Source organism: Telopea speciosissima, chromosome 7 (assembly GCF_018873765.1).
Source record: "Telopea speciosissima isolate NSW1024214 ecotype Mountain lineage chromosome 7, Tspe_v1, whole genome shotgun sequence".
NCBI lineage: Eukaryota > Viridiplantae > Streptophyta > Magnoliopsida > Proteales > Proteaceae > Telopea > Telopea speciosissima.
The window spans coordinates 26467491-26492321 of record NC_057922.1 but is presented as its reverse complement, the minus strand read 5'-3'; the positions used below and the strand labels follow the sequence as shown (position 1 = coordinate 26492321).

At 44.5% G+C, this 24831-nt stretch overlaps 1 protein-coding gene and 1 long non-coding RNA gene across 2 annotated transcripts; one reads left to right on the top strand and one right to left on the bottom strand.

Annotated features, from left to right (window-relative positions):
- On the bottom strand, positions 1 to 23346 carry LOC122669350. The gene is made up of 4 exons (XR_006333999.1): positions 23337 to 23346; positions 14125 to 14130; positions 11933 to 11939; positions 1 to 139 (listed from the first exon to the last, which is right to left on the bottom strand). It is a non-coding gene; the product is annotated as an uncharacterized LOC122669350 (long non-coding RNA).
- Positions 20111 to 21721, top strand: LOC122669349 (oil body-associated protein 1A-like). Its single transcript, XM_043866099.1, has 3 exons — positions 20111 to 20270; positions 20371 to 20774; positions 21546 to 21721. Exons 1-3 carry the CDS (start codon positions 20149 to 20151, stop codon positions 21719 to 21721), a joined length of 702 nt encoding a protein of 233 aa, XP_043722034.1. The 5' UTR covers positions 20111 to 20148.
- Positions 23347 to 24831: the final 1485 nt, after the last annotated feature.

The window sequence follows — 24831 nt, the reverse complement described above, 5'->3', positions numbered from 1 at the left end:
GGTTTAGGCTGCTCCCATTTCGCTCGCCGCTACTACGGGAATCACTTTTGCTTTTTTTTCCTCTGGCTACTAAGATGTTTCAATTCGCCAGGTTGTCTCTTGCCTGCCCATGGATTTAGCAGCAGTTCGAAAGGTTGACCTATTTGGAAATCTTCTATGCTTATTTTCAACTCCCCGAAGCATTTCTATAATTATAAGTATATATATGATATCAGACATTCCATCAATATTCCATTCAACAATCGAATGTCCATCCTACTGCTGTGAATATGTCTCTTCTTCAAATTGCAAATGAACATGGGATGGTCTAGGATAAGAGATGTTTGTGGGAATAATAATTTATTGACTTCAAATCTTGCTCAATCTTTGAGATTTTATCATTTGAAAATTCATTATCGTATTTGTCAGACGAACGTACCAACACTTGAGATTTCTCCTTTTCATTTCCCTTGTCTGTTGAGGTTTTGATGTGTAATTTTGAAAGCCTAGAAACCAGAGCATCGATGAATTCTGAATCAATTTTTCTAGGGGCAGATATTGTAGCGGATGATCCTAAATTAGGAGGAGGTTTAAATAAAACCGGTTTTTCTTTGGGTTTCTCTAAATCTAATTTAGATTTAGGAGTGGCAGAAAGGATATTCTCTATTTTGGTAGTCTACTTCCAAATAGAGTGTAGACACAAATTTGTATAATTGTTTTGTTCTATAAGATGATTTATGTATTCGGCCTTAATTAGGCCTTGCTTGTCAAATTCGGCTTTATATGGAGCGGCTTTTATAAATGTTGTGCACAACGCCAACTCAAAAATGAAATTGCACACCCCCTCACGTGAAATTGTTCATGTGACGGGTGAAATGTCGTAAATGCCTCTCCCCCTATTGTCAGATTCCAAAGGGGGTTCTCTCATTCGCCTAAAACTACACCTAGACTGTGTAGGAACTTAGAAGTTGTAACCTCACTTTTTTGTTGCTTATCTTATTCCCAAAATGTATTTAATGTAGGGGTGCATCTTGTTGTCAATGGTTAAAACTCTTACCAAATTTGGTAATTATACTTTCTAATATAATATTTAATTTTCTTTTCAAATTTAAATAATTTGGTTGTAAAGTAAAGTAAACTTTGTAACCAAATTTGAAATGTTTTGCCGTTAGTTACACAATTATGTTAATGTGAAAATAATGAATTTCCTAACGACAAAAATAGGGAGAAAAAGCCATAAGTTGGAGAAGAAAATCAATAAATTGCTTATATAGCATACCCTTCAGACCTTTTCGAAGAAGGTTCTGTTACAAAAACATGTTTACAATTTCTGTTACGAAAACATGTTTACAATACTTTTGTGTTTACAAGCCAAAGTTCTAGCACCCGAAAGTCGAAGTATATACTTTATTCGGTACAATTTTTTTTTTCTTCGAGGATCCATTGTGATATTGAGAAATATTTTTGGAAGCTTTCACCGAGTTGGAAGTCTATGATCCGATAGGATTAAAATCAAGCGCTCACAGTGTTGGTTTAGCTAAATTGATAGAAGTCATGGTAGTTAGTTTTGCTTTGGGAGATTCTAAAATGGAGGTGAGAACACTCTTGTAGAGCTTTTTATTCATATATCGACATGCAGGGAAGTACACCTACTCTCTTCTCTTTTACTTAGTTTTCGATGGAAGTTGAAACTGGTCTTATCCATTTAGTTAAGAGTATCGAACAAAGAACCACCATACTCGCTTATCTATTCCTTAGTTTTCGATGGAAGTTGAAACTAGTCTTATCCATTTAGTTAAGAGTATCGAACAAAGAACCACCATACTTGCTTATCTATTCCCATTTGTCTTCACTATCTTTTCTATTTCATTCATTTCATAACTCTACTTACCTCAATCACTATGAGGGGACATCTTTCTTTCGAAGGAAGGCCTGCCAAAAAACGGAGAGAGTACAAAAGCTTTAGAATATTATTTTCAGGCACTAGAACGAAACTCATTCTTACAAAAACTTTAGAATATTATTCTACATATGCATCATCCAAAGCAACAATTTTTATCAGTTGTAGCAAAAAGTCTCTTTCTTTTTTTGTTAGAGGTATGATTATGAAATCGATGTTTGAGAATCAATTTTTTTAGTCAAGTCTTTAATCCAATAGCTACATGGGTTGAATATTTTTTGGTAGAAACATGGGTTGAATATGTGATGAAGCATAAAACACCCCTCCTATCAGAGGCTGCCACATGGCCGACCCGACCTCAGTCCGAGAACCGAGTTGGGGCCGAGCAGGAGACCGGGCCGACCCCATTTCCGATAAGTCACCTGACAGAGCCAGACTCAAGCGAGCTAGCCGGTGGCTGGGGCCGAGCTCATACAGGTCAGCCATAGACTCCTGGCCGAGCTTGCGGCCGAGACCAACCTCTCGGGCCAACCTCCCTTGCCGATCTCCTTTGTCGACCCCATGGGCCGACCTCCGAGGCCGAGCCCTCCTCCACTGAAGCTGTCATAGCACCCCACCGGGGACCTCCGGGCCACGTCAGCGCATCCCGAGAATCACGGGATAAGGATCGAGCTACGATCCCAGCACAACACGGAATCGCACTCTACATGGACTCTTACCTTAATAAGAGTCCGACCCCGAAAATAACTCTCCACTCCACTCCATGCGAGAGAACCTTCCGAAAGAAGGACTCCTACCATACTAGGACTCTTCCAACCGCCTCATCTCCTCCTCACTCTATAAATACCCAGGTATGGAGCACCATTGCTCAACTCACTTTGACTAGCAGTTACGCTGTTGCACTGGAGACCTGACTTGAGCATCGGAGAGTCCTAGGTCGGAGCCACACCGGCCCTCTTGTGCTCATTGCTTGGTTTTTGCAGGCTCATCCGCGGGTGAACCAAGCATCGAAGGTTTTCACACGCAACAGATTTGGCGCCGTCTGTGGGAATGACATCAGCAAGCATCGTCGTTTCTACCAATTCCCAGAGCAATAATAATGGTGCACATGAGGTCAGGGCAGCATGGCTCGACTTCCCGCACGGAGGAGCCGCAACCCGTTGTGCAGATGAGGCAATCACCGCCCCCCGAAGCCTCTCGGTAGGGGATAAACAGAAGACCCCTTAGGGCAGGGGGTGCGCAGCCCATCACGGGCACCATTCCCCCACCAGAGAATGGGAATGGGGGAGGTGCGCGAACCACGGCCGCGGCTAGTCGGGTACAGGCCGAGCCAAGCTTGGACGAGATGGGCCTACCAGCACCGCCACCCTTGCCAGAAAGTTTAGACACCGAAGCCCCGGCAAATAATCGACAGGTTATGGATTTGCAGCTGCAGATGCTCCACACCAACGAGATGCTACGCACCTTCATGAACCAGATGGCCCAAGGCGGGCTGATGGGCCAACCACTGGCCGCGCCCCCTCCAGCTCTGGTACGCGTAGAGAGAGACTTACAGCAAAATGGTGGCCGGTGTAGAGCCGAGCCGAGTCGAGCCGCGTCCTCACACCCGTCTCGTCAGAAGACTCCACCTCCACGCCCTAGTAAAGGCGCTCGGCGGGATGAACAAGAGCATCGCCAAAGCCCGCGAACAGGGTAGGAAATCGAACCAGTCGACTCGGTAGCGAGGAGGTCGGTATTTTCTAGACGGCTCGGAGAGGACGAACCACTGAGGAGAGTCCGAGAACTAAGGAAGGAGCCGGTTAAAAGGCGCGCGCTGAGACAAGGAGAATGATCTCGTCATACCCCTCTGCGTCAAAGCTCGCCTCTCCGAGAAGAACAACAGGGGAGCCCCCGTGGGTCCAACTTCCAGGAGGAAAAAAGAACAAGGAAGGATGGTGAGGACCGAGCTGACCAGAATGGTCGACCACAACGGGACCGACCCTATCGACCCCGGGCCGAGGAGCCGATTGGCTGAGCACCTGAAATCGAGTTGGAGAGGCGGCTACTAGACTTGGCCGAGCAAGTGGAGGGGTTAAAGAAACAAGCGACCCCGGACGCCTACTCTTTGGTCGGGCGTCACCCATATCCTCTAGAGATCATGACCACGCCGCTATCGAACGGGTTCAAACCTCCCCTGTTCGATTGATATGACGGGACGACCGACCCAACGGATCACATCAACTACTTTAATGCGATGATGACCATGTATGGAGGTACCGAGATCGTTTCGTGTTGAGCCTTCCCTGCATCCCTCAAGGGCGCGGCGACCTCATGGTTCTCCTGGTTGCCGCCGAACTCCATAAAAATCTTTGCTCAACTCTGTCGAGCCTTCGTCACGCGCTTCCAGAGTAGTATGAAACACAAGAAGACAACGATCAACCTACTCAGCGTGAAGCAAAGGCCCGACAAGTCAATCCAAGCATTCATCTCCTGCTTCAACAAGGAATCCTTAGACATCAAGGATTTGGATGAGGCCATGGCCCATGCGGCTATGAGCAACGGGCTCGCCGATATGGACCTCATCAAGGACCTGGCCAGGAAACTGACAAGAAACCTGGCCGATCTCTTGGAGAGATGCAATGAGTTCGCAAATATGGTCGAGGTCCTCCAGGCCTGGAAGGGAAACGAAGGCCGACCCGACAAGAAAAGGCCGATAACAGATGACCGTAGGGAAGACAAAAGGCCCAGGACAGATCGCCGAGCTGACAAGTCGGATCGAGCTCGGAGCCCCGACTACACTCCACTGAATACCTCGCGCAAGGAGATCTTGATAAATACAAGACGGAGGGTACATCCGTCGACCCCGACCAATGCAAGCGGGGTCATCTCAGAATCCCAACAAATACTGTCAGTTCCACAAGGACACCGGTCACGACACCGAGGATTGCTATCAGCTGAAAAGAGAAATCGAAGAGCTGATAAAAGCGGGCCACTTGAAGCGATATGTCAAAGGAGGCCGAGAAGATCGTGGAGGTCGGCGGCCTGAAAACCGAGATCAAAGAAGAGCCAAGCCTAGGGCCAAAAATAGGCGAGTTGAACGAGACGATGATAAAGTCCGAGCCGAGAAGAAAGAGGATGGATCCGGGCCGAGCAGTGATAAGGGAGCTCCCATATACACTATCCTTGGAGGGCCCGGGCAAGAGACTACTCAAAAGGCTAAGGCAAACGCGCAGTTCATCGGAGTGGCCGAGATGCCCGCCAAGAAACTCAAGCCAGCGGCGACGATCTCCTTCACCGAAGTCGACCTCGAAGGTATAAGTTTACCTCATGATGATGCTTTAGTGGTGCAGGTAGAAATTGCGAACAAACCCGTCCACCGTGTATTGGTCGATACCGGCGCATCCGTGGACCTTATGTCACTAGAAGCGTACCAATAATTTGGCCTCGGCGATGAATCGCTCAAGCCAGAAGGCACCTCATTTCACGGGTTCTCGGGAGCTGCCGCGACCATTAAAGGCTCGATCGACCTGCTGGTCACGATTGGGCAAGCTCCATGCCAGGCGACGATTCAAGTCAAATTCATGGTGGTACGATCAGTAGTGGCTTTCAACGCCATACTCGGCCGTCCTTCATTGATCGCCCTCCAAGCCGTCATCTCCCCGACACACTTGAAGATGAAGTTCCCCATCGAGAACGGTGTCGGTGAGGTCCGAGACAATCAGAAGAAGGCACGGGAGTGCTATGCTACTTTCGTCAAGCAAAACAAGGGTAATGTTCGAGGAATGGCAATGTGGGTCAAGCATCTCCCCGAGGATCAACGGGATGAGCTTATCGAGAGGAGAGGACGACCCATGGAAGACCTGACCCCATTTCATCTCAGCGAAGATGATCCAACAAAGGTGGTCCAGTTCGGATCATTATTAAATGAAAATCAAAGGAATCAACTCGGAGTTTTCTTGAAGGCGAACGCCGATGTCTTTGCCTGGTCGGCTGCCGATATGACTGGCATACCCAGGCATATAGCTGAGCACCGGCTCCACGTAGATCCAGGTCGAAAACCAATCCGACAGAAGAGAAGGATCTACGCACTTGATCGACAAACCGCGATCAAAGAAGAGGTGGAGAAGCTTCGCCGATCAGGGTTCATCCGAGAAGAAAAATTCTCGATTTGGTTGGCTAACGTCGTCATGGTCCCCAAACCAAATGAAAAGTGGAGAATGTGTGTTGACTACACCGATCTCAATAAGGCTTGTCCAAAAGATGAGTACCCACTACCTCGGATTGACCTCCTAATCGACGCCACGGCAGGTCACGAGATGCTGAGTTTCATGGACGCATACTCCGGCTACAACCAAATCATGATGCATAAGGAGGACGAGTCATACACGGCATTTCGAACTGACCAAGAAAATTTCTGCTATAAGGTCATGCCGTTCGGATTGAAGAACGCCGGAGCGACATACCAGCGCCTTGTGAACTATATATTCCGCGGGCAGATCGGAAGGAACATGGAAGTCTACGTGGATGACATGTTGGTGAAAAGTTTGAAGGCCGAACACCACTTGGCCGACCTGGAAGAAGCCTTTGGCATATTGAGGAAGAACCAAATGAAGCTGAACTTCGCCAAATGTGCATTCGGTGTGACCTCGGGAAAGTTTCTCGGCTTCATGGTCTCCGTCAGAGGCATCGAAGCCAATCCAATAAAAATCAAGGCCATCCAAGAGATGAGCCCGCCAAGGACGATACGAGAACTACAGAGGCTAAACGGATGAGTGGCGGCATTGGCACGATTCATGTCGAGATCGGGAGATAAATTCCTACCTTTCTTCAAGGCCCTTAAGAATATTCGGAACCCAAAGGACTTCATTTGATCAGACGAATGCCAGAAAGCTTTTGAAGAGCTGAAGGAATATTTGGAGAACCTGCGTCTTCTCAGCCGACTCGAACCAAAAGAGGAGCTCCAAGTCTACTTAGCCGCTACCCTTGTAGCGGTCAGCGCGGTGTTGATCGGGGAAGAGAGTCGAACTCAAAGACCCATATACTACATCAGCCACGTTCTTGTCGACGCCGAGACAAGGTACTCCGGGTTCGAGAAAGTAGCGTTTGCTCTTGTTACGGCCGCCAGGAAACTAAGGCCGTACTTCCAAGCTCATCCGATCGCAGTACTAACCGACCAGCCACTCAAGAAGGTATTGCACAAACCCGACGTTTCGGGATGGCTGATTACCTGGGCGGTCGAGCTAAGTGAATACGATATAAGCTATCGTCCGAGGACGATGATAAAAGGACAAGCCCTTGCCGACTTCATCGCCGAATGCACAGGGCCCGACATTGAGGTCGGGGAGGAAAAGACAGTGAAGAGGTTGGGGCTACGACCGACCCGACTTGGAACTTGAATGTCGATGGCTCAAGCAACTTCGGAGGAAGCGGGGCTGGCCTGATACTGGTAAGCCCCGAAGGGTTTCTGATCCAATATACCCTGAGGTTCAAGTTTCCCGCCTCGAACAACGAGGCTGAGTATGAAGCCCTTCTAGCTGGACTTCGAGTCAGCAAAGCAATGGTAAAGCGGTTGAAGGTGCGAGGAGACTCCCAACTCGTGGTCAACCAGGTCAATGGAGACTATGAAGTGAAAGACGAAAGGATGATAGCTTACCTGAGCCGGGCCCGAGATCTGATTTCTGAACTCGAGCACTTTGAGATGACTCGAGTATCGAGAAAAGAAAATGCCGCAGCCGACTCCCTGTCTAGGTTGGCCGAGGCCGACCTCCAATATCTGAGCCGGTCAGTATACATAGAAATCCTGGAGAAGCCCTCCTTCCAAGAAGAAAGCGTAAAGCACATTAAAGAAGATGGGCCGACCTGGTTGGACCCCATTGTCAACTACTTGGAGAATAACCTGCTCCCGAAGAACCGAGACGAAGCAAGAAAGGTCAAGATCCGAGCTGCCAAGTATGCCATGATCGACGGAGTGCTCTACAAAAGAGCAATCTCGGCCACTCTTCTCCGATGCCTTGGACCAAAGGGGGCCGAGTACGCATTGGCCGAGGTGCATGAGGGAATATGCGGGAGTCACATGGGTGGCCGAGCTCTTACATACAAGATACTTCGGCAGGGATTCTATTGGCCAAGAATGCAAGAAGAGGCCATGAGGTATGTGAAGACGTGCGAGAAGTGTCAACTATTTGCACCAATCCCAAGCCGACCAGCAACAAAGTTGACTTCAATGCTGAGCCCAATCCCATTCGCTATGTGGGGAATGGACATTCTCGGAGATTTCACCCCGGCATCGGGGAACAGAAAGTATGTGGTAGTGGCAATTGATTACTTCACCAAGTGGGTCGAGGCTGAGCCCCTCGCCACCATCACCGAGAAGAACATGGAGAAATTCTTCCGGGACAAGGTCATCTATCGGTTCGGACTACCGAAAGTGCTCATTACTGATAATGGCACCCAAATCAACAACCCGGCCTTTTGAGAGTTCTGCGAACACTTCTACATTAACTTCCGACCCGTCTCAGTAGCTCATCCGCAAGCAAATGGACAAGTAGAAGTGTCCAACCGAACATTACTCGCCGGCATTAAGAGAAGGTTAGATGAGACCAAAGGGAGATGGGTGGAAGAACTCCCAAGTGTCCTATGGGCATATCGGATGACAGTAAGAACTCCAACCGGGGAGAGTCCTTTTCACCTCGCTTATGGGACCGAAGCCCTCGCCCCGGTTGAAATTATGGCCTCATCGTACCGAGTGCTCAACTTCGATGAGAAGACCTATGAAGATGGACTGAGAGCCAACCTTGACTTCCTCGATGAAGTTCGAGAAAATGCCCTACTCTGGAACGCGGCATACCAACAGAGGACAGCAAAGTACTATGACTCAAGAGTAAAAGAGCGGCACTTTCGTTAAGGGGACCTTGTTCTTAGAAAGCTTAGCGCATCCCAGCCGAGGCAGCAAGGAAAGTTAGCACCAAATTGGGAAGGCCCGTACATAGTCTCCAAGCAAATTCGCCCTGACACGTATCGCTTGCAGACTTCGGGGGGCAAGAAGGTACCGAGACCTTGGAACTCAGAAAATTTGAAGAAGTTTTTCCAATAACTGATAATGCTTGTATTCGGCTTCAGCTCCGACATTTGATTCAATAAAGTCTTTCTCCACCACTTAACGTACTTGCAAGCCCCTAAATCAAATTCGTAAGACCGGTTCTCATAAACTTGGCCGACCTCAAAGACCGACCCTCATAGGTCGACAGCCAAGTCGTAAGACCGGTTCTCATAAACCTGGCCGACCTCAAAGACCGACCCTCCTAGGTCGGCAGCCAAGTCATAAGATCGGTTCGCATAAAGCTGGCCAACCTCGAAGATCGACCCTTATAGGTCGGCAGTCAGGTCGTAAGACCGATCCTCATAGACCCGGTCGACTTCTCAAGAGAAAACATCCACCTTTTGGCCGAGCCTAACAAAGTTCAAAACTAAGCTAAGGCATTAAGCTTGGTCAGGAAGGATGCTCGGCCACGCATCCGTTTATATGATAGCCTATCCAATCGGACCAATGGGAACGGCGAATTAACCAACTAAGGCGAGGATCACATTGACCTCAGGCATGGCGTGGCCGAGCCGTCGACCACGTGAGGGATGGGCAAAAAAGAGACAAGTTCCTAAGCTCGGCTAGCAAAATGACTCGGCAGTTCGGCCACAAATAGAACAGAGTACATAAGGAAAAGAAGGTGAAGAGCGCCGAGCTAAAACACTTAGACAGATTCTGGCAAAAATAAAATTTTTCATTCATTATAAGCCGACTGATCGGCATGGTTACAAAAGGGCAGTCCGGCCCCCACAAAAAAAAAAAAAAAATTTTACATCTCGGTCTCCTCGGGGTTGGACTTGGAGGCGACCTCGGAAGTGTCCACGGTAGTAGGCTCAACAGGAGGGTCTTGTGGTCCAGCTTCTAGAGGGAAGACGTCGGCCGGAGTAGGTTCCTCAAGGGGCAGAGCCTGGGTGACCTCGGCTCCCTCCTCATCTCCCAACTCCCCGGCAAAGGTAGTCGCATCATCATCAAAATGGGAGATGTTGAGATCCGGGTACGCCGCTTTGATCTCGGCCAAAAGCTCAGCTCGGCCTGCCTTGAAACCTTTGGCATATGGAGGCCTCCTGATCTCATGGCAGACATCAGCGTACTCCTCTGATTGAAGATAGTCGCTGGCCGCCTCGTTCCGAGCCGTAGCCAGATCTTCCTTGGCCTTCTCCCTCACCTCGGCAAGCTGAGCCTGCAGAGCCCGGACCTTTTTTCTCTGCCTGACCACCTTGGCCTGAGAGCTCTCCACCTCGGCCTTGGCGGCAGTGAGCTTCTCTTGGGTCTCTCGACACCTCTGAACGGCATCCTGGGCATCCTGGTAGGCCTTCTTGCACTGGACGCCTAAGGAATGGTTCTCGGTCAGGAGCCGCTCAAAGCGGAGCATGGTCTCCACTGCCTTGGCGAAGCCCTACAAAAAAGCACGAGAACAAAAATCAAGACAGACTACACAGATCATATCTAATCACAAGAGCCGACAAGGAAACTTACCATGTTGAAATCTTGGAACAGAGTAGAAAGGAGCTCGGGGTCAGACAGCGCCTCGAGCTTCTCCTTGTCGGTTGGAAGCCGACCTGCATCCAGCCATTCTTTGGTGTGTGCGGCCGACGTCAAAGTCGAGTCGCCGAAGAAGAGGTGCCAGGTCGGCCTTACAGGAACATTGTTGGCCGAGGCCCTCCCCAAGACGTATCTGGAGATGTTGATGGGTGAAGCCACGGACGGAAGACCACCCGTCGTCAGATTGACCGAGACCTTCTGACGCTTGATGTCTCTCGGTGGGCTCCTCTCGCCTTTTCGGCCTTTCCCCTTCCTCGAGGACCCTGCTGGGCCCATATTCTTCTCGACCTCAAGGCCGACCACAGCGTCCGACGGCCCCGGCATCACGGCCTTGCCCTTGGGGGCCTTGGAAGACTCGCCCCGGGACTTCTTCTCAATATTCTTCTTCCTTCGATCTGCCAGGGTCTCGGCCCTTAGCCGAGCTGTATCCATTGGGGTAATATGACCAACCACTGTAAGAGAAACCGAGAACATCAAAAATAAGTAGAAACAAAAAAGAAGACTAAGTAAAAGGGGTCAGCTCGGACCACCGAGACGGGCTCGGCTCGGGCTCCTACCAGGGGTCATATGCCACCTCTGAAGAAACCCCTCGTCCTGAAGCTGGAGGACATCGAAGGGCGGACGCTGGAGGATCAGGTCAATCGAGGTCATCTCGTTCTCGATCAGGGGTAGTACCCTATTGACGTAGTTCAAGTTCATCTCCTTCCACTCGGATCGGAGAGGGCTGTTGGGAATGGAAGCGAAGAAAAAATGAGGCTTCCAATACTTATTGAAGGTCAGCGTGCCGACCAGAAATTTGTGGCTGCCCAGAGCCGCACTCTTCCCCGATCGACGGCAGAAATAGTACCACCCCTTCTCAGGAGACTTCTTCAAGAAGAAGAGCCGAGAGAAAAGCGCCACGCTCGCACCTCGGCCCATCTCACAGAATAAGGCGTAGAAGCCATACACGGCCAGCCAAGAGTTCGGCACCAGCTGACCAGGAGACAGGTGGAAGTGGTCCAAGATCTGGTCCACCGGGCTGAGAACGGGGAGCCTGAACGCATACTTGAAGGGCGTCTCGTACAAAGCCACCTCGCCGGGGTTAGGAACTCGGAGCTGAATGTCCTCGGGGATGGCATAGGTCTTCCTCACATAGTCGAGGTCAGCCTCCGTGATTGTGCTCGGAACGGTGCCAACACTACCTTCCTCGGGCTCAGGGGCGTCAGCAGACGAGCTGACCGAGCCAACCCCCACCTCGGACGAATCTCCCTCACTTGATTCCTCATCGGATGAGGACGACCCAGAGTTCTCGGCTCGGTCTGCGGTGATAGGATGGGCCGCGTGGTCAAACTCCAAGAGTAACGGAGGCTCGGCCACCTCGGCCTGACGAAGCTCCACTACATCGGGCTCATCCAAGGTCGAGCCCAACAGGTCTATGGTGGGAGAACTAGCGGGGAGCTCTCGGCTCGAACTCGTGCCCTCTACCGCCTTGGTGAAGAGTTCGCCCATGGGACTACTACCAACTGACATACTGGGCGGAGAAGACTTACTGGTTGAAGAAGAGCTGAGCGCGAACGAAGCAAAGGCCGAGCTGATCACGAACAAGTAAACACCGAGCGCTACCGAGCTGAAGAATCCAAGCTTGCCGAGAAGTCAATAACTTAGAGCAGTGAGGAATGAATAGTTAGGAGTCGCCTATTTATAATCCTTGGGTTTTACTGATCCAATGGTCGACCAGAGCTTAGCATAATTCAATGGCCCAGATCAAAGGACATTTTGAATTCCCGAGCCTGCCATAATGACTCTGCTGACGTGGCACTGACACCCAACCGTCAAAACGTGTAACGTCAAATCCGCGGCAAAAAATAAGCTCGGCTCGACCATAAAAATCTTCCAGACAAGCAGACCAGGAAATTTCACTCATCAGCACCGAGCCGACCCCTGATGAGTGGGGGGGGCCTGTGATGAAGCATAAAACACCCCTCCTATCAGAGGCTGCCACATGGCCGACCCGACCTCAGTCCGAGAACCGAGTTGGGGCCGAGCAGGAGACCGGGCCGACCCCATTTCCGATAAGTCACCTGATAGAGCCAGACTCAAGCGAGCTAGCCGGTGGCTGGGGTCGAGGTCATACAGGTCAGCCATAGACTCCTTGCCGAGCTTGCGGCCGAGACCAACCTCTCGGGCCGACCTCCCTTGCCGATCTCCTTTACCGACCCCATGGGCTGACCTCCGAGGCCGAGCCCTCCTCTACTGAAGCTGCCATAGCACCCCACCGGGGACCTCCGGGCCACGTCAGCACATCCCGAGAATCACGGGATAAGGATCGAGCTACGATCCAAGCACAACACGGAATCGCACTCTACATGGACTCTTACCTTAATAAGAGTCCGACCCCGGAAATAACTCTCCACTCCGCTCCACGCGAGAGAACCTTCCGAAAGAAGGACTCCTACCATACTAGGACTCTTCCAACCGCCTCATCTCCTCCTCACTCTATAAATACCCAGGTATGGAGCACCATTGCTCAACTCACTTTGACTAGCAGTTACGCTGTTGCACTGGAGACCTGACTTGAGCATCGGAGAGTCCTAGGCCGGAGCCACACCGGCCCTCTTGTGCTCATTGCTTGGTTTTTGCAGGCTCATCCGCGGGCGAACCAAGCATCGGAGGTTTTCACACGCAACAATATCGAGTGTTATGATTTGTTGAATCTTTATAGTTGTGGAGAATGGCAGGATACGCTAAATTACAACGATTATTGCATAGGATTCGATCAGGTCTTGAATAATCAAGAATCCTCTCTCCCCTTTTATTGGAATGGTACGAACTAAACGATTTGTATCTCACTTACTCATTAGTCATCCTGAGTTTTAAATCTTATTAATTGTTATAATTTTGTTTTTTATTGAATAAATCATGAATACTTGTAGGACTAAAGAGATCTCATCGAAAACTTCTAGCATCTTGCCAAAGACAGGCAAAGAGAAAGAAAAAAAAAAGAGACAAGGATCAAGATCAAATGTACATTCATTCTCTTTCTATGGAATGAAGATATCTTTTGAAGCTTTTACTGGATAAGTCTGACATTATATTATGAAGCTTCTATACTCCATCCATATCCCAATTCTATTCATTTAATATCTTTTTGTTGTCATTGACATTAGAGATGTCATTTCTAGTCTATCTCCTTCAATATAGGGTGAATGAATAAAGGGGCGCTGTTCTCAGTGCCGCAGCGTAGGTTGCGCCCAAGCACATGGGGGTGGGCGCAATGACCACCTTACCCCCCCTGAGTGGCAGGCCCATGTGCCTGGGCGCAACCTGCACTGCGGCATAGAAAACATTCACCCATGAATAAATCACCATATAATAATCAAGACATTGCAATAGAAAAGAAAAACCTATTCTCTAAACATTGATTCTTTTTTGAGAGTCACCACTTAGATTAGGGTTTAATTAGGAGCCACAATAAGAACTTGACTTCATTTATTAAATAATAAATACTCCCTAAACAAGTCTTCTTATATTTGCTTGGCATTTTATTAAATAATAAATACTCCCTAAACTAACAAATAAAACATGTAAAAAAGCTAAATATGTAACAAGACCAAATCAAAGTTAGGAAGAAAGGAACGAAATATACTTGTAGTTAGAGGTGAACTGCTCACTAAAACGAGAGTAAGAGAGAAACAATTCTAATCTAAATTATCCCAAAAAAACAAGATTATAGAAAAATCTAACATATCTGACCTAAGTCACCTAGCACCACTATTAGTTAGGCAAATCAAGGCAAAAACATCAAAACCCCAAATTTAAACAAATGCAAAGTGCTTACCAAAACTGCATTATATGCATAACCCTAAAATGCAAAAGATATACCTTTTATGCGAATGTCATGAAATACCTACAAAATCTGAAAAAAGAAATAAATATTCAAGAAAATCTGTTTACAAACACCTTACAAAATCTGAAAATATACATGTGTTGCATCAGAAAATCTCCGATAGGTCCTTCGGGTGCCGCAACCTGCAAAAGGACGTCAGGGACAAGGGAGAACCGGTGTGGTCCCGGCCTAGGACTCTCCGATGTTTAAGTTAGATCTCTCTTAACAACAGTTGAATTACTGGAATTCAAGATGAATAACGGGTTGGAATACCTGAGTATTTATAGTTGAATATGACGGTGTGGAGAGTCCTCATCGGTGATGAATGTGCTACATAAGATAGATCATCACATAGTAGAGTTGTATTTGGAATAGTTCCTTGTGAGATGTAGAGTCCTAGTAGGGAAGAGGTTCCCTAAGTGTCCTCTTCTCGTGTTTGAGTTTGGTTAGGCCTATACCTCTTTGGGATAGTCCTCCCTTTGGTATACCTCCAGTTACGATCTTTTAGTGATAGGATAATATAGGTCTTGCCGATGACAACATGGTTGGACCCCGTGGCTTGCATGGTAGACTTGGCCTTTGGGGTGGCCTCTTGGGTCGTATTCCTCTTGGGCTACCGAACTGGTTCTGTCGCGGCCGAATTGAGTTGGCCTCCTCTTCGGATCAGGACACGTGTCGTCTCGGGATTGGCCTGTATATTTTTAGTTTATCAACATGTAATAAGTTATTTAAAGGAAAAACCCTAAACTAACATGATTTAGTATTGAAAACATGAAAATAGAACCCCCAAAAAAAAAAAAAAACTTGTGAAAAAATAGGTTAATGCTACCAAAAGTCCCTACCATGCAAAATAAGCCAAATATGTTATTTTAGAAGATGCAAGAATTATGAAACTAAAAAATCAACACAAATGATCAGACAATATATGCTTAAAATAAATCAACAAGGAGATTGAAATTTCAGAAAATGAAGAATAAATAAAACCCTAATTTACTTAATTTTGCATTTATGAGAAAAATTCCTAATAAAAAAATAATAAAAGAAAAAAGGAAAACTATACAAGCACCATACAATTAAGAAATGCATTAAAACATTTTTTTTTTTTGGTAAAACATTAAAACATTATCAAACCATAGAAAAAAATATATAAATATAAAAACATTTTAAATGAAAATTGCATTTGGCATATCACCACTATCGTAAGGATAAAATGATATACCCTTACTTCTATGCTTATAAACCCCAGACAGGGGCGTGGACCCCTCCCGGGCAGGGTACTCAGGCAGTGGGTAAGGCGGTCATTTTGCCTCTGTCTGGGTGTAGGCAGTACATGCAGTACAATGACCACTACCTGCCCGATTGAAGAGGATCAGAATCCATAGAATTTTAACATGATTTTGTTTAATTTGGCATTTTTTTGGGGGGAGGGAGGGGGGGTGGTTTTAAAACCTTGGCAAGTGCAACAACTCAAACATGGTAGAGGACTGTAAATTTGTTGAAACCTTGAACTCTTTCCCACTCGTTCTTAGATACACAACCAGCCAACCAACAACATATCTGATTTACCTGTCAAAAAAACAATATATCTGATTCTCAAAAGATTAGTGTGTGAACTAGCATTTGTTAGCAACCAACTCAGAGCATAGTTAGTTAAAATGTGAACGAAAAGAAATTTTGTTCGGTATGACATGTTTAAAATGACTCCAATTTGAACAAGTTCAAGAACGGAAAAACGGAAACGGACAATACAAATTGTAATAAATGTCTATATATGAAAGAAAAAAAAAAGGGGGGGGGTTAAAAAAAGGGAAAATTTCTTAGATCTATCAGATTAAAAAAAGAATTACAAAATAAGTATATTTTAAATTAGTTTTACACTCATAAAGTTATATTTTAAAAGATTTACCCAATCCCCAAATCAGTTAGTTTCTGTCTCGTTCAAACTTCCTAATATATCCTTTGACTCAATTTTTTCCCTAAAAAAAATCTAAAGATAATGCCTTAATAGTGTAACCATTTGCATTAAAAGAAAAAAACAGAAAAACCAAACCGTTTGCATTTAAAAAAAACAAAAAACCACCGTTTGCATAACTTATTGAATTTCCTTTTCTATAGAGAAACTTGCAAGATTAATAGAAGTCGGTTAGATGCTTATTTATCTCTATTTTCTTATCCCTCTTTCACTAATCATCTTCACTTATCTCTATCTCGTTATCCCTCTTCTACTCGTTAATCATCTTCACTGGGTCCCAGTGAGTATTGGCTCTCTCTCACTTTCTTTGTCCCTGTTGCAATTTCTGTTTTTATTCTCTTCGTTGTAGAGGTTTGCAGGGAGAGGGATGGAGTCATTAACAACTAAAGATAAGAAGAAGAGGAGTCCATGAAGAACACACTGCACACCTGACAGACACATATTTGCCACATGGATGTTTGGTTTTTTTTTTTTTTTTTTTCCTTTTAAAATGCAAACGATTACACTATTAAGGCATTATTTTTAGCTTTTTTTTAGGGAAAAAATTGAATCAAAGGGTATATTAGGAAGTTTGAAGTTTGGATGGGACGAAAACTAACTGATTTGGGGATTGGGTAAATCTTTTTAAAATATAACTTTATGGATGTAAAATTAATTTAAAATATACTTATTTTGTAATTCTTTTTTTAATCTAGTAGAGCTAAGAAATTTTTCCTTAAAAAAATGACAATATACACCAAGTTACATTCTCTCCCGGATCTTTATCCTCTCAAGTACATTGCCCGTACTTGACCTCAAGTACATCTAACAGAGGAGGCAAAAATGACTATCCTACCCCCTGCCCGAACACACTGCCCGAGGTGGGATCCACATGGGGTCCACCTCCCTGTATTAGATGTACTTGACCTCAAGTACGAGCAGTGTAATTGAGAGGATAAAAATTCTTCTCCCCCGCACGCATCAGACCGCTGGTGTTCCTGGCATGCACCTCAAGGATAACACCAGCCATCCGATGCCCACTGGATGCCGGTTCCCAATATACACATATATTGTGTGACTAATAAATTTCTTATTAAATAAATATTAATATTTAAAGTGTGGGTCATAACTCATAAGCCTTTATAATATTAAATTAATTTTTCAGGAATCAAGATTTAAGTTTAAAAAAAATGTATTTTTCATTAAAAAAAACGTGAGATCGTTTAAAATGTTTGATTACCATATTTTTTGGATTAGCTCGAAAAAGGAAAAAATAACGTGTAAAAGTAGGGTGTCAAACGGTGCGATTATGATTATTCGGTTTGGTTGCGGTGTGGTTTATATTTTGACAAGGTGAAATCAAAACTGAATCAGATAAGAATCAGTCAAAATCAGAATCATTTTGCATACGGTTTGGTTTTACTGGTTTCTATTTGGTTTTCGTTATCCGATTCACAACCGGTTTACATGCGGTTTGTGTAGTGTCATTTTGGAAAACAGTAATGAAGACAACCTTGGTTTTCAAGACCTTTATGTTTCCGTGTTTCCCTATTGTCTCTCGGTCTCCCTCACTCATCATATTTCCTATGCCTATGTGATAAAAATAAAAAACTTCACATCTTCACCCATCCTTTTCTTTTCTTATTCTTTGTTTTTCTATTTTTTTTTCTTCTAGCTCTACTCTCACATGATGAACAAACTATTTCTTCTATTAAAAAGTAGGATTTTGTTAATCCATTTTAATATCATCCATAATTTTCAATTCATACTTGAACAAATATAATATATAGTTAACTCATGGCATTTTACTTATTTTATGTTTCAAGTTGATGCAATAATTATATTTATTAAATTAATTATATGTTATTAATTAAACCAATTAATACATGGGTTCGTATTAAAGTAAGAGGTATCGATTTCTATTCGGTTTTTTCGATTTCTTATTCGATTTAGAATTGCAGTTTTACGGTGAAAATCAAAATCGAACCGAAAAGAGAACCTGATATCAAAATCGAATCATTTTTTTGTGATACAGTTCAGTTTGATCGTAAACAATTGATTCCAATTCCGATATTCGATTTCGAATCTATTTTGACATCTTTATGTAAAAGACATCTTAAATTCTTAACTAACTCTGAATCAGACCGCCGAGTTAACCTTGCAACAACGACAAAACAGTAACAATTCCTTATTGGTTATGCCAACTCCACCAAATTGTTGACACTTGGCTTTTCATTATTGCTGAAGAACACCATTGAGATAGTTACAGTTGTACCACAACATTGTTGATGGACTACTACTACTACTACTACTACCCCATACGTTTAGCTTTTTGAGGATTATAATTGAAATCGAATATGACATGACACCACGATCTCTTATGGAGTCAAGCGGACAAAAAAGAAAAAAAATCTTATAGCATATTTTTATTATGGGTCGGCGTTATCTGTTGGGGCGGACTGTGGTCCCTGCGCGCGCGGGAGTCAATGAGAGCATGCTGGTTGGCAACTTGGAAACTTGGTATTACAGAGTGACATTTTTGCCTTTCATTGGGGTTGGGGTGGCCATTTGGTCTCTTGTGCCTCGGTGATTTTTCTTTTTTTTTTTATAATTATGAGAAAAGGCTGGCATATTGCCAGTGTACTGTGCTACCGCTCATTGTGTCTCTCTCTTCCCAACTTTGAAATGATCCCCTTCCCCTCAGTCATGCATGGTAGCCCATCTCGTTCCTCAATTGGTGTCGCTAGTTTATTGCACAATGGAAGTGTGCCTATCCCTCTTCCTATTATTAGTATCCAGGAGAAACAACATTACTTGGGTGTATGTGGTATGCTATTCCTGTGTCCAAACACATGGGTGAGTGAAATGACAGTTGCACCCTTAGAGAAATTCTGCCTTTCTATAGTGGCACAGTGGTCATTTCATCCACCTCTGTGCATGGGCGTAGGGGCAGCGCACCACACGTCCATGTTGCAGTCTTTCTCCTTTATTATTATTAGAAAAAAAAGTCTATGAATTGGCGACATAGGCTACGCTAATATATTCTTACTTTTTCTCTCTTCACGACACCTCTCTCCTTCTTGCCCCAGTCCGATTGATGCCCCCTGATTGGTGCACTCCCTCACCCAACCGACTCAGAGAATATGATCCCTTTTATTAATTGGCGAATAGAATGCTACCCGGTCGTGCGCTAGCCTAGCGTGGCAGCCTAGACACATATACACCTTGGGGCACATGGAAATCCCACCTTTACATGAGGCAAGGCAATCATTTCCAAGCACCCCAAGGCCGATTATGTATCTAGGCATGGTCGCCACACCTAGCACATGACTGGGTAGTATTCTTTCTTCCTTATTATTATTACAAAAAAAGAATTCCACCCGATCGTGTAGCGGTTGCATCACTCAGACACAGGGGGGCATGAAATGACCGTCACATTCCTAATCATTTCCATCTTCCCAGAAAGTGCGACAGTCATTTGACACATCCCTACGTCAGGGCGTAGGAGCAGCGTGTGTGGTGCGATCGGGTGACATCTTTTCTCCCAATTTTGATTTAAAATGAAACTGTGAAAATTTAAAAAAAAGAGGGAAAATTACATCCCCTCCCCTATTTTTTGCCCTAATTACAATTTTCTATTCTCTTTTTTTCCCATTTTCCACCTTACCCATTTTGAGATTCAGAGACGCCACATAGCGACACGTGCCCCTCCACGTTACAACCGATAGCACCAGTTTATTGCCAAGTGTGACCTAAAAATTAACTTCGGCCTTAAAAGAGGAACTAGAGCTGAGAGAGAGATTTAACGAACCACAGATCTGTAGCTAACTAGCTAGGCAAACAACCAGAAAATGGCAACACCACCGAGCATTCCAGGCGAACCCACCCAGACAGGCACGGCTTTGACAGACACGGCAGCGAGCACCATTCAATCCTTCGCTCCCATCAACAAAATCCATCAACACCTCTGCGCGTAACTCTTCTTTCTTCTTCTTCATCATCATCTTATTACTTTTTTTTTTTCAAATGGGTCCCATTATATATCTCTGATGATAAGTGTTTTTGTTTTGCAGGTTCCATTTCTACGGCCACGATATGACGCGACAAGTAGAGGCGCATCATTTCTGCTCGCACCAGAACGAGGACGTGAGGCAATGCCTGATCTACGATAGCCCAGAATCAAACGCACGGCTGATCGGTGTAGAGTATCTCATAACGGAGAATCTTTTCCTGACTCTGCCCGACGCCGAGAAACCGCTTTGGCACTCCCACGAGTATGAAGTGAAGAGTGGGATGTTATTCCTGCCTGGGGTGCCCGGACCCGTGCAGAGGCAGGATCTTGATAAGGTGTGTAAGACCTACGGTAAAACCTTCCACTTCTGGCAGATCGACAGAGGAGATGAGCTCCCCCTCGGCTTGCCTCAACTCATGATGGCATTCACTAGGGATGGTCAGCTCAATACCACCCTCGCCCAAGGTACGTGTCACTTACTCAGGCTTTTCTCCCTTCAAACTATGTCACAAGTTGAATTGTAAGATCCGGTTGGTACGGAGTTGGTCCACAAGTGAACCCAACCAAAACTCGGACCAGTTTCTCACTAGGGTTCTCTTACAAGGGCCGTGATGGAGTTCTGGTGCACGAAGCGCTCCCGCCATTGCAAGGTCTCGGGAGGGTCATACTGTACTGTAGTGTTACCTACTCTTCGTGAAGAGTTTGCTTTCAAGAGACTTGAATCTGTGGTCTCTTGATTACAATTAAGCAACCTTTATCATTGCACCAAGGTCCATCATCTAGTAGTATAAAACCCAAGCTTATTATAACGGAAAAAGATCTTTGTCTGGGAGTTCCATGAGTCATATCTCTCTCCTCTCCCTGTGAAAAGATATTTTTACCGGCCTCTTTGATTTAAGGCTGGCTTAAATGATTTAAGGAGGAGAGAGATAGACACATGGGAGTGTTAGCATAGTCCACAACTCCTGACAGAACCCTACTTCCCTTGTTATAAATTCCCTTATTATAAATAGGTAGAAAACTGCTTCCCTTATTTTATAATAAGCGTTGTAGTTATTTTTAGCCTAATTTTAAAGGACAAATGTTCTCTGCTGCTGTCTGACTGCACCCTAGACGCATGGGGTGGGCAAAATGACTACTCTATCCCCCTAAATGGATAGAATATCCAGCCCATATGTGTCTGGCTTTTTTTATTGCACAATGATGTTGATGTGATATGACCGTTGGTTGGTGTAGATGTAGAGAAGAGATTCAGTGTAAGCTTTGAGGAGGAAAGGATGAATAGGGCATACATGACAGGGCCAGAGCATGGAATACATCCGTTGGCAAATGGAGGGGGAAAGGGGCTGAAGACAGAGCTTAGAGACACAGATTACAAGCCAGTGGATTCTGTTCCTAGGATTTTTGTCTAAACAACAACGCTAAAACCCATTAGCTAGCTTATGTAATCAATAAGGTAGCTGGGGTTGAAGGAAGTCAATAAATAAGCCTCAATTTAGTGTTCAATTTTGGCTTTATATATATATATATTGTATGTTGGTATTCTGTTTTGCTTTTCGTTGTGAATGATCAATAGTTAGATTTATTTGTGGTCATCTATATATATTTAATGTTTTCTTTCTAAGTAATGCTCACAATTACACAAATGTTGTAGTTGCTACTGTTTTTGTTCCAACCATATGTGGAAATGAGAGAAAAGGGGTCTTCTTATTGAAAAGATTTGGATCTAAGAATATCCCAGAAGAAGCTTTAAGGTCGACTAAGTATACTCCTTTGAGCTTGATTCGAGGCACATAGTCTGATCGATTAGTAAACGGTTTGGTGCGGTGCCTAGTCCGATTACGGAAAGGGTTCGGTAATGGTGTTTGGTTGTAGGTTGACATGCACCAACCGTTGAATTTGATTGACCGTTTATAGTCGGATTATCCTGTTTAATACCATTAGGCGCGAATATTATAGTCCATTTATATTCCATTTAAGCCCTATTTATAGTAATTTAGCTCATTTTCGGGGAGTCCAGCACGCTCAGGGTGCTGCCAGCCATTGGGCTGTGCCGCACACATCTCTAGGCATGTACTGAGACGTGTGTGACACAACTCAACTGCTGGATGCCCCCTGGGTGCTAGACTCCCTGGAGATGATCTTGATTGCAAGTTGATTAGGCAATTAATAACTCGTTAAATCTGGTTATAGTACTTCCAATTATTCCGATTACCATAATTAAGTTTGATTATGGACTTGTAAACGGCCGATCGAATTGAAGTAGGCTCGATCAATTGCCTAAACAATCAGTACGTACCGGTTTGGAATTGTAAATTGGTGGGGACTGATTATGTCCGACCGATTAACACTCCGGCCTAGAGGTACGTAGAGTTCCTACTTTTTCTCTACTATGACGACAAACCATGAACTGATCGAACAAGTCCCCTTGAGGGGGCTACGGAAGGAAGATTTGAAGGTTTTGTGGACGGATATTTCACTAGTGTTGATACATGCAAAAAATGCACATAGATTATTATGTTAGAGACTTGGAACCCCAACAGGATTATAATTAGAAGATTCAAAAACAAAGATGTTGCATATATATATATATACTGAAGCTATGGAAACAACTTTCAATTCACAACCCAAAAAATTCTACCAGTTTTTACATCATACTTTGTCAAAAAATGACCCTCCACAATTAGGTATATCTCACAACCTAATTAGATGGTCTTTTTATTGCCTTTCACAAGTATGGTGTCTTTCTTCTTGTTTTTAGTAAAATTTTCTTTTATACAATCAATACATATGCAAAAGTCAGTAAAATCAAGAGCCTTTAATAGCCCTTCTTTCAACAACCTTTGCATTCTTTCCCTGAATATGAGAGAGCTAATCTTCGATCTATGCAGCAATTTTGTAGTAATTTCATTTAGCAATTTCGTTTCATTCCAACATTATTATTCACATGTAGGCATAATATATAAAGATTGAAAAAACTGTTAGGGAGTCTAAATTCAACTTATACAAATCTATCAACCAAACAACTTGAATCAATCATTCTTGTCACTCTCTCCCCCACTCCATGGAAAACACGACTATACCCATGTGAACGTACTATTTTTATCGTATACGCTTCCCTGATTGGTCCGGTTCCCTAGTGCCTCTCACAAGAGGAGGGTGGACCCCATCCGGACAGAGTGTTCGGTCAGGTGTCCGAGTGGATCCCACTCCCCTCTTGTGAGAGGCACTAAGGAACCGCACCGGTCAGGGAACCGTAGACGATAACAATTCGTGTCCCACGCTGCCGTTGAGCTGAAACTCGAATTAAAACCAAGTCCAAAAATAGATTTAATAAAATGGGGTTAGTTAAACCACATTTTTATAATCCCTAGGGTTTTAATGGGCCAAACTATCTAAAAAATGAATTAGCCCATTATGGGTACAATTTAAACCCATCCTCTTTTCCATCATCTTCCTCCTCTTTCCCCTAACTTCATCGAACCCTCTTCTTCTCTACAAATTTTTTTTTGTTACTGTCTTGCAGGTCACAAGGACCTGCAGAGAGGAAAAACAACTCGCCGATGACTTGCAGCCACAAGCCCGTGGACTTGCCGGCAGCTTCGGCCACGGGCTAGCCAAAACAAAAGTCTTATGTGGTATGTTAGACTTGGACCCCAGGATGAAGCCTCTGTATTTGCAGGAATGTTGCTAAAGAAGAGACCAACCTCATATTAATAACTTTAGGCCTTATAACCCATCTAAGAAGACAATCAATTATAATCCTCAGGGAGTATATATAAACACAATTAATATTCTTTAGTGCCCAAAGATGAAATTTCCCTTTTATGGATTTCCTTAGACACCATTAGGGGTCTTTATTTTTATTTTTTTTTAATAATAGTAAAAACATGCTTGCATTAGAAATTCAAGAAGTCAGTTATATCATTAGATATATCCAGCTTACATTTAGTACATCTAGCAACAATAAGAAGTTGATGAGCAGTCTCAATATAACATCTTTCCTTCTTGCTAACAAAGAATGTTGGAATTTTTTCAATAATTGTGTGGACGGTTTTGGGTCATTCTTTGGTTCTATGTTGGCCTGATTTTTTGGCGATTTTGGATCATTCTTTGGTTCAATGTTGGTCTGGTTTTTTGGCTAAGGGACATGTATATTCAAAGAGATATATCTAAGGGACAAGTATCTTCAAAGAAACATATCCATTTGTATAGGTGCATTCATAGCACTTGGATTGAAATCTTTTAATCTTTGATCCAAGAGACACACCTACACCATGGGGTATCTTCAAGAGACACTTACATATAAGTGCTTGGATTAGAATCTTTTAATCCTATCAACTCATGTCAATGGACACACCCATTCCATGAGGTGTCTTGAAGGGATACGTCCACCACTATAAATAGAAATGAAATGGACAGTCCAAATATTCGGTATCAAGAATTTTAAGAAAATTCACTTAAAATGTAGAAAAAATTATGTGTGGATGTATACACGTGTATCAAGAATGAAATAAAATTA

Coding starts and splice junctions, on each gene's coding strand:
- LOC122669349 (XM_043866099.1), top strand. CDS start 20,149: ATGGCAACACCACCGAGCATTCCAGGCGAACCCACCCAGACAGGCACG. Junction 20,271..20,370: donor ATCCATCAACACCTCTGCGC/GTAACTCTTCTT, acceptor TTTGTTTTGCAG/GTTCCATTTCTACGGCCACG. Junction 20,775..21,545: donor CAATACCACCCTCGCCCAAG/GTACGTGTCACT, acceptor TGGTTGGTGTAG/ATGTAGAGAAGAGATTCAGT.